Raw genomic sequence first — 10,718 nt, forward strand, 5'->3', positions numbered from 1 at the left:
ACACCCTCCAGTTATGAGGACGTGAGCAAAGACAGAAATCTGATCAAGGAAGGAAATGCAGATGTACATGAAGATAAACCCCTTCAAACGTTAGAGTTTGACACTGACTCCAAAGACACCAACAGGCGGACGCACACAGACAGGAGAGAAGACAGAAGCAGAGCAAAATGAAAGAAGCCAAGGAAGAAGTAGAGCGATGTAGATGGGGCCAATAAAGAAAATGTCATCCACATTTCATCCATACATCTTTTCAAACTCACTTAATGGCTGATAACTGATATGAATTGAGCAAAACCACTCACAAAGTGCTTATAGGGGTCTATAGAAGTAGTATCATTCTTGGTTCTGTGAAACCCATTGGTCTCGATTAGGTCTGGATCCTTCATAATGTTTTCAAGTTCATGCGCATTCTGTGCCGTCACGGATACCATTTCCTGAAGAGGGAAGAAATGAGGAGCATTTTATGTTTACACAGGCGGAGAAAACAAAAAAAAACTCATATTTTTTGTCATAATTTACAAAGAACAAGAATAATCTTCTTAACAGTAAAGTGGTTTTATGAGAGAGTACCTGTGCCTGCTGCAAATAATACAGGACGTTTTTGACCAGCACTCTCACAGCCTTCTCCAAGCTGCGGAACAGCTTCTCCTCCTTATCAAACAGGTAGTCTCGAACCTGGACACAAAAAATAGTGTTGATTGTCATTCAAAATGATAATTTGTGAGGCAAATAAGATGACGTCTATAAGATGAAATCACATACAATTTGTATCCTTAAATGTAAATGTAAACAAACAAACATCAATAAATACAATTATTATAATACAATAGATACAATTTGTATCCTTAAATGCAAATGACACGAGACAAACAAACATCGATAAAGAGAGTGTCGTGACCTGCGGCTCCGACCCTGTGAGCAGCTTCAGGTGCCCTGTCAGCCTATCAGACTTCTTCCTGATGGAGTGGATGTTGAACTTGTTCAGCCTGCCTTTCAAGGTGCCCTCTTCATCGCTCCTCTTGTACTTCATCACTAGAGAACACAGAGGGTAGTCCACAGGTGACTCACACATAACACTCCTTCTCATTCATTAAAATGGTTGTGATGTAAAAAAAAAAAAAAAAAAAAAATGGGAGAAAAACAGTACAGATACATTGAGGCAGGTGACTGGCTTGTGTCATTGTCACTAAGAACGCCTGCTGACTGTCCAGATTCTCACCAATGTCTTTCCTTCTTTTGAATTCGTTGATGTTCAGGTTGATGATCTTGGCGGTGGCGAGGGCCTCTTGCACTGGCTGGTGGTCGGGGTGGTCTTCAGGTGTGGCCTTCCAAAGCTCGGCCAGTAGCAGGGGATACTTCATGATCCGCTGGACTGGCTTGATGAGGAGCGAGCCCATGTCCAGCAGGTTGGATTTTCCTCTGAGGTAAAACATTCAGGGGCAGAGATTAGTACCTTAGCCCCAGCCTATATAAAGATATCTGTAGGAATATATTCACACCCGTATGGAAGATATTTCTTAAATAAATGTGTTTGGAAGAACGTGTACTTACTCTTGAGCATATATTTGCCTGTAAAATGAAATTGAACACAGTGAATATTACTCTGCGTGATGATGTTTTAAAAGTCTGACACTGAAATTTAAATAATGAGAATGTCAATATTTACTTGAGTGAACTTATACATGTCCTGAAGTGCTGCTGGATGTCTTTGTCCTTATCGTAGGACTTGAGCAAGGCGTTGGCATCGTCATGGTGATAGCAGTATATTTTATAGACTTCCTCTATCACAGCTTTGGCTTGGATGAAAACCTCTCCTTGTGTGTGAAAGAATAACAAAATAGAGCAGGTGAAATCCCTCACACTTTAGGCGTTTGTGTTGTTTGTCAGTGGTGGTATGTTTACATTATACTGAGTACTTCCCCCCCCCCTTAACAAAAGTGTGAACTTCAGCTTTAGAGTCAGAGATAGGTGACTAGCCTAACACCTCACCCAGCCATGCTGAAGAGCCCATAACAGAAAGCTGCTGTGATGGCTGTGGGTGTCTCACTGTGCTGGGGGGTTCTGTTCATTTTTGATATTTGCAATGTAAAATTGTATGATCATAATTTTTTTGTATTTCACATTTTTATATTGGTATTGTGATGTATGTTTTAAATGTTAGATATTGGTATTGTAATGTATGTTTTAAATGTTAGATATTGGTATTGTAATGTATGTTTTAAATGTTAGATATTGGTATTGTAATGTATGTTTTAAATGTTAGATATTGGTATTGTAATGTATGTTTTAAATGTTAGATATTGGTATTGTAATGTATGTTTTAAATGTTAGATATTGGTATTGTAATGTATGTTTTAAATGTTTGATATTTGTATGTAAGTCTTAAATGTGGACCCAACGAAAAGTAGCCCCCCCCCCCTCCGTCTTAGGGTAGAGCTAATGGGGATCCTTCTAAATAAACAAATAAACAAATAAACAAATAAACCTGTGATGGCTGATGGTGTCTGACTGTGCTGGGAGGTTACCTGTGAGGACTGCCTGAGTGTCTGACTGTGCTGGGAGGTTACCTGTGAGGACTGCCTGAGTGTCTGACTGTGCTGGGAGGTTACCTGTGAGGACTGCCTGAGTGTCTGACTGTGCTGGGAGGTTACCTGTGAGGACTATGAGTGTCTGACTGTGCTGGGGGGTTACCTGTGAGGACTGCCTGAGTGTCTGACTGTGCTGGGAGGTTACCTGTGAGGACTGCCTGAGTGTCTGACTGTGCTGGGAGGTTACCTGTGAGGACTGCCTGAGTGTCTGACTGTGCTGGGAGGTTACCTGTGAGGACTGCCTGAGTGTCTGACTGTGCTGGGAGGTTACCTGTGAGGACTATGAGTGTCTGACTGTGCTGGGGGGTTACCTGTGAGGACTGCCTGAGTGTCTGACTGTGCTGGGAGGTTACCTGTGAGGACTATGAGTGTCTGACTGTGCTGGGGGGTTACCTGTGAGGACTATGAGTGTCTGACTGTGCTGGGGGGGTTACCTGTGCTGTGCTGGGGGGTTACCTGTGCTGTGCTGGGGGGTTACCTGTGAGGACTGTGGGTGTCTGCCTGTGCTGGGGGGTTACCTGTCTGTTATGGCTGTGGGTGTCTGCCTGTGCTGGGGGGTTACCTGTCTGTGATGGCTGTGGGTGTCTGAGTGTGCTGGGGGGTTACCTGTCTGTGATGGCTGTGGGTGTCTGAGTGTGCTGGGGGGTTACCTGTCTGTGATGGCTGTGGGTGTCTGAGTGTGCTGGGCGGTTACCTGTCTGTGATGGCTGTGGGTGTCTGAGTGTGCTGGGGGGTTACCTGTCTGTGATGGCTGTGGGTGTCTGACTGTGCTGGGGGGTTACCTGTGAGGACTGCCTGAGGGTCGGGCTCCGCGGTGGCCTCCTGAAGCCTGTGCAGCATCTCTGCGGAGACCGCACACACAGACTCCATGTTGGTGAAAAGGCGGTCCACATCCACAACCTACATGCAGATATAACACAGATAACATGTTTTGTATTGTGTTGCAATGTATATTTTGTGTAAGCACATTGAGAGTCAGTTTACCAAGTCAAATTTCTTGTTTGTTTAAAATCTGATTCTGATTCTGATCTATACTGTCAACAAATAACACTGAAGGCACTCTTCACAAGTGTTTGTGATTTCACAGTTCAGCTAGAGTCATGTGTGTGAAATGCCATAAGTACCAGTGTGGTGCACAATGTATACATGACAAAAGAATCTGACTCCTCTTCTCATTTCACATGACAGCTCAATTTGTTGAGAACATATTTGTCCTATGCAGTGGTGCATTTACATATGTCGAAATGTGATGTGTAGTTTTCTACCGAGAGGGCAGGGTTGTACCTGAGCTACTCGAAGAGGTTGCAGCACCTCTTTAATGCACAGTTCCAGGTCCGTCAAGAAGTCACTTTCAGTTTTCACCAACTCCTCAATGACCTTTGCCCTCTTGGCCATCTTCCTCTGCCGAACTTCCTCGGGGTCAAGTGCTAGGGGCGATGGGTCATGAGGAGCCATCTTCTCTGATGGGGCATGAAATATACAGTTTATGATAAGAAAAATATGAATTATGAAAAATAACGTCACAAGTCGAATGCTATTCATACAATCATGTTGAATTTTACCTTGATATTACATGGTTGTTGACATTAAGGACATATTCACACTAACGCATGAATATGAAAAACGTGTTGGTTAAAAATGAAAATCATATGATACCTACAGGACCTGTGCGTATGCATTTATATAATGAGCAGAATCTGTGTATTGTATAGAGCAGTAGATGGGTGTAAACGTACACATAAATCTAGCTCTGTATTTGCCAGACCGCAGCCTGTGGACACACACACGAACACACACACACACACACACACACACACACACACACACACACACACACACACACACACACACACACACACACACACACTGATCTAATGACTCTGACTGGATGGCAGCCACCTTCATTAGAATTTCAGTCAGGTTCTGTCTTTTTCCCCTCCCTCTCTTTTTATCGTTGCTCAGAGCGGCTAATCTGTCTCTCGCTGCCTGCACTTTGCATTTCAGACGAGGCCTGAGCGCGTGTTCAGGGAAGAGTGATGTTTCCGTAATACATAATCGCCTCTCTGCAATACTTCCTCCTCTCAGAGAGTGAGAGAGAGACAGCAGGGGTTGCGGCGAGAGAGAGAGAGAGAGAGAGAGAGAGAGAGAGAGAAAGAGAGAGAGCGAGAGAGAGAGCGAGAGAGAGAGAGAGAGATGGAAGACAGGCAGGCTGGCAGACATGCCCTGGTATCAGGTTACAGGAGTCATCACCGTGGTGATGTAATGTCATGGCATTGCAAAGACATTCCAGCTGCTTCAGCTGGAGGAAGTACCTGACAACTACACGCCACACCCACATCCAGTGAGAACAAACCCAGACTCTGAAACACTGCATACTAGCATACTCCACACAGCACACTATTTGCACACAGCTTAAGAAGCTCCCTCATGTACTGAATGACGTAGACAGTCATGGGATCCAAGAAAATGATGACGGACACATTCAAAGCCGACACGTGTTATAGTCAGCTCTCACTAAAGATACTTCCCTTCTCATTACTTCTCATAACTATACTTTTTGAAACGTAAATGAGTAACATGAAGACAGTGTCCATTCAAAAGCACTTGACTTCCTAGTATAATATCTTGATTCAAATTGTGACAATTCTCAACTGTTTTAAGCACTGATATAAAAATATTTGCTTCACTGGCGATTCTAGAGGGGGACAGCGGCGGTTGTATTCTGTGAGGCTTTCCTGAGAACGAAAAAAAAGGACAATAAGCCTGTCAATCTCACAGAGGAGGATAGGACTAAACTGGATACTACCACCTCCACCCATATCACATTACAAGAGTCCACCATTTTTCAACTGGTTCGGACACTAAATACTTTCACATTATTCCCATTTACAAACAGACTCATGCTCAGCTCATGAACATTAAGATATGTTTGGAAACATTATTTTGACAAAAGTAGAAAAAATAGATACAAACACAAATCTGACTGTGTGAATGTTGGATGTCTGAGTGAAAACTATCCCAGTCAGGTTCAACGAGAAGTGAAAGGCTCCCCCCGTGAGAACATTCACTGAAGAAATAATTTAAAGCAGCCATTGAGCTTCTTCCTCTTTTTTTCGCCTGAAGCTACAACTGTATATCTGAATGCAAAAAAAGGCAACACATTTGGCAGCATCTTTTTGTCCTCAAATAGTGTGGTATAGGGCAATACAAAGTAAAAACAAGACAGGACTGCAGTATAAATCTGCTCTGCAAAATGCCCTCCATTATGGCAGAGATTTCCCATGAAAGGAGATATGCGCCTTTCACAGTCAGACCCGGTGAAAGTGATCTATCAGAAGCCTCCGGAAGACTACTGGGCCTGCCTGGATTGCATGTCACCAAGAGGAAAAAAGAGACCAAGGGTCTGTCTAAAAACAAAAGAACTCTGATGGATTAGAATGACCACGACACTCCAAACGGAGTCCTATGGAGTGTGAGAGCTGGTTTGGATGGAAATCATGTCAAGTCAGGTCAGTGTACAGATTTGGGAATGTCTAACCAGCGAGTAAACCTTCCAAACACTACTGTGTGAGGCTAATCTCCTTTGCTCTCATTGGGTACCGGAGAGAAGCCTGGCTCAGTTTGTAAAGGCTGACCGTGTGCAGGTGGTATGCATACGAGTTGAGCTGTATTGCGATTTATAGATGAAGGGCAGCTCACCTTGCTAGATGTGCACAGTGTGGAGACATCTCATACAGCATGTATGAACACACACACACACGCAAGCACGCACACACACACACACACACACACACACACGCACACGCACACGCACACGCACACGCACACGCACACGCACATGCAAACACACACACACACACACACACACACACACACACACACACACACACACACACACCTACACACAGACGAAAAAAGACGCACATGACTAGCAGATTTGTAAACTCAGATGCACTGGGAAAACCTGCTAGACAAGTAAGGAGAGTACATCAGAAAAAGATAATGGTTGTAATTATTATAACCTAACCAACCAGTGCTAGCGTGAAGGGAAGTCATTGTTCTGCAAGTCCTTCATTTCCTCATTACAGTAGTGAAGTCATCCCTGCTCTTGTGCTTCTAGTAAGACCCAGAGAGTAGGACAAAGTCACTCTGGTTCAAACTAGAACCTTCTGTACGATAGGGATGTTGTATTGCCTTCATACGCATAACAAAAGTGCTGATGTGTTGTTGACTGCCACTATTTTACCTACATAACACAGACCAGCTGATTTGGATCTCCTGATATTTGTGACAGGTATGTGTCATTGTGCTGGTACAACATTGTGATAATACAATATTACAATAAGAAAAGACTTATAAGACCTATAACTTATTTACTTGTTATTTCCCCACAACAACCTGACTGAATCACTGACCTTCCACTAAAGAGTGTCAGACAATTCCCAATCACAAGGCTTCATTGAATCACAATGAATACCCAACAAACAAGTGGCACAAGATCGCCGTCATAGTTTTTGAAGTACTAACAATGACATTCTGGCTCGCCTGAAGGTCTGCATTCCAAGTATGTGTGAGACACAGACTTTTGTAACAGAGACAGGCATGGCAGGTTTTCCTGAAGTGCTGAGGCCTAGTTTTTTGTGTAAAGTAAGAAACAATTGTAGTATTGTCTCATGGCACTACAGCACGGTTGATTTGATCTGACTAAATCTAGACTAGAGGAAGCAAACCATTACAGCAATATCCACTGTACACTGTATTTTATAGCGTGGACCCTATCATGTCTTTGGTTATTCTTGCACCGGCAACTAGACATATTCCATGCAATAATGTCACGTACTCTTCCTGCACAGAGTAAAGCGTTGCCATTGTTAAGTTCCTATCAAAGGTCACTTTTCCAGCTTGTTTACTGCAGCAGCCTGTTGGCCAGCGCTCTGCTCTGCCCAGCCAAGCGCTAGTGCTCGGAGGCCAGCACACGGTTTGCATATGTGACATCATCCCAGAGGAATCGCTTCATTCCCGTCACATAACAACCCACAACAGGTGCTCAGCATCAACAAGCACAGGACACACACACACACTGTGTGTGCGCAAGACGGTGTCACATTAAGGAACGGAGAACCTGAGAACATGAAAGGCTTTCTCTCCTGTGGGCAGGGTTATGTTCACTATAGCTCCAGCACAGGGCTGTAGTCTACGTGATACGCAGGTATACGCCGTATTACCACCTAAAACGTTCGTGGGTTTGCGTATATCCACTAAAACCTATGTCTCCACTAAAACCTAGGCCAGGGGGAGCTGTGGCACCGACCCATTACAGACAGTATACCCACCACAGAAAACTAGACTACAGCACTGCTCCAGCACGACACAAGGACAGCATGTGTGTGTGCTGTGGGTCGAAGGGTTAGCTTACCTTTGAGCTTGGCGCTGTACTCCGTCTTATCCGACTGGCTTCTTCTGATCAATGTCCCGATATTAATGTCACCTTTGGAGCTGTCATCCTCCACTATGGTGTCTGTTTTCCTCCTCTCTAAATACCTGAGCAAGAGCCGGCTTCTCCTCTTTTTCTCCGGCTTTTCCTTCTCTTTCTTCTCCTCTTTCTCCTTCTCACTCCCAGTGGCCTCCTTGGGATCCATGGTGAACCCCTCGTACCCCTCCTGTGATCTCTCTGGCCGGGCCAGGTAGGGGGAGAGAGAGAGAGAGCCTGTGCCTGCTTGGGAAGGGCAACAGGTGCAGCGCTGCTGCTGCTGCTGTGTACACTAGCAACCTGCTCCGCACAGGTAGCTCCTCCTCCTCCTGGTCTTCCGCTGTCATACCTGCCACAGGAGAGACCTGGGGCCACGCCCCCTCTCCTGCACTGCTATGCGTCATCGCCAGAGAAGAGACACTTCTGTCCTTAGAGACTGAACACTGATATGGAGAGAAAACAGAGAGGGAAAGTGGTGCCCTGGAGCAACCCAACATGATGGTAAAGTAGAGAATGGGTGGGTGCTGGAAATAAATGGAACCCACGCGCATTATTCTTCCACCTGAACGTCTCAGGTGCCACAATGTTACAACTCAACACAGTGTGTGTGTGAGGGGATTTGGGGGTCATACGAGCTGTATTTGCATATTTGTTACATTGAGGTGAAATGCAAATTTTGGTAAATACTTCTATGATCGGCAGGTACAACATTCTAACACCAATCTGACACCCCTTAAGTTAAATACAACAAAAAAACAGTGCTTAAAAAAAAAACATAAATTAAAACACAGTTGTACACTATTCATAGATGTTTGCTCATAGAGCCCCAGTCTGAGAGGGAAAACGGCGGGTTGCACACAGTTGCACAAAAAAGAGACGCTTTAGAGAGTGGGGCAAAGGTGGGTTCAAAGGCACAAAGTGGGAAGTGAGTCAGGCTGAAAATATTAGGTGAAAGGTTTGGTTAAAGCCGACCAATCTTCTGACCAATTCCTTTAAAGGAACAATGTGTAGTTTTTTGTGGCATCTATTTGTGGAAATGGAATAAAGTATTCATAAGTATGTTTTGATTAGTGTATAATTACCTGTAACTAGGTAAGTAGTTTTCCTTAACTTAGAATGAGCCATTCCTATGTACACTAGGAGCGGGACCTCTTCCATGGAGTCAGGAGCCCATAGTGGACAGACCAACACACTGGCTCGAGATAGGGCTCGTGTTTCAATGGCATACGAACGGCCACCGTGGGTAGTCTCACACGCAAGTAATGGGAAAGGGTATTCCACTGGTTGCAATTCAGCAACCTCACCACTAGATGCTATTAAAAACTACACACTGTACCTTTAATCTGAATGCATAAAATGAAATTACAATGTAAGAGGAGGGCAATATTCTGGTTCTGAACTGAGTTCGCCAGGAGCACTTTTACAAGGAATAAACAGTAGTGCTTCTTCTGTTGTTTAAAACAATTTAATTTGTTGACATAATTGTAGCTTGTCAATCATGTTTTAAAAATGCCCAAGCCATATCCCTTCAAACTGAGGCAATGTTACTCAGGGTATGTGATTTTGGTCCTGTAAAAAATGTCATAGTGATGTTCATTTAAATTTATGACAAGCTATTTTTGTTGAGATCAATGTAGCCATGGAATACACATTCAATTTAATCATCTAAATGAGTCTAATGGAACACATTTGCAACTTCGTGGCTAGGTACTAAAACAAAAATAGTATAGCTCACACTTTGCTGAGATGTTTGAGCAGCCATTCTTGTGATTTGTATGAGCAGGCAAGGCCAGCTCTATTTTCTATGGAAGTTAAACTTTTCAGGAACCTTCAGTTTTCATAGTACTGTAACTGTTTTCCCAAATAGGAAATGTATGGTGTGGTGATGCAAAAGAATGGTCTTAAGCGTTTACTACAACAGCATGTTAGGCTCATTTCAGGCAACTATGGTATTCATAGTAAATTACATTGAAATTAAGTCTTTTTTAACTTGTAATTATTCTGAGAACAAACTACTATTTGATGCTGTTGCTGCATCTAGAACCCCAGCAGGTCAATGAAAGCCTGTTCAGCTCAGCACTGGGTCATCGGGAGAGAATGTATTCGTTCACAGAGTTTCCGTGCTGCAAAACCAGGGCCCATAGAGTACAATTGGATGAATACAGACAACATATGGTGTCTTGTAAGAACATTTCAATTAAATATCTGTTAAGTTATTCATTGCGGCAGATGCTCTGTGGACCCAGCAGGCAGTTCTGTATTGAACAGACATGACAGGGTCCACACACCGAAGGAACACTTTAATAAGCATGACAAGTTCAAAAATAGGTCTGGGTAAAGTTGTAGCCAAATGGTCATCGGTTGTTAAAGTAATTATGATGTGGCTGTTTAAAAATAAAAGAGTAAATGAAACTTGTGGCTTACTTCACTCAACCATCACTACTGACTTCGAGATTTTATATGTTTCTTCTTCCAGTAGTTAATTGGAACTATGTGATTACTAAAAAGGTGGGGTTGAAGTTTGAATCCTGGTCATAAATTGAGTCTTTTTAAAAAGCATTTTACAAATGGTTAAACATGTCCACAATCATTTTGTTAAGGACATTGTGTCATGTGGTTTAAGTTAGCTCAGTATTGAACAAAGAGGTTGGAGCAACAAT

The 10,718-nt window shown here is 43.4% G+C and overlaps 1 protein-coding gene across 1 annotated transcript in view; it reads right to left on the reverse strand.

Moving 5' to 3' along the window:
• arhgef38 (Rho guanine nucleotide exchange factor (GEF) 38) overlaps nucleotides 1-8,227 on the reverse strand; it is a gene marked incomplete at both ends in the record, with an annotated part of 13,938 nt that extends 5,711 nt beyond the window's left edge. Inside the window, 9 exons of the mRNA XM_080859090.1 lie at nucleotides 303-434; nucleotides 571-675; nucleotides 899-1,032; nucleotides 1,220-1,419; nucleotides 1,552-1,569; nucleotides 1,667-1,814; nucleotides 3,371-3,488; nucleotides 3,873-4,048; nucleotides 8,005-8,227. Of these exons, the coding sequence (XP_080715216.1) occupies nucleotides 303-434; nucleotides 571-675; nucleotides 899-1,032; nucleotides 1,220-1,419; nucleotides 1,552-1,569; nucleotides 1,667-1,814; nucleotides 3,371-3,488; nucleotides 3,873-4,048; nucleotides 8,005-8,227 (1,254 nt within the window). The remainder of the gene's footprint in view (nucleotides 1-302; nucleotides 435-570; nucleotides 676-898; nucleotides 1,033-1,219; nucleotides 1,420-1,551; nucleotides 1,570-1,666; nucleotides 1,815-3,370; nucleotides 3,489-3,872; nucleotides 4,049-8,004) is intronic.
• Between the last annotated feature and the right edge of the window lie 2,491 nt (nucleotides 8,228-10,718).

This window comes from Sprattus sprattus (assembly GCF_963457725.1).
Source record: "Sprattus sprattus genome assembly, chromosome: 20".
NCBI lineage: Eukaryota > Metazoa > Chordata > Actinopteri > Clupeiformes > Clupeidae > Sprattus > Sprattus sprattus.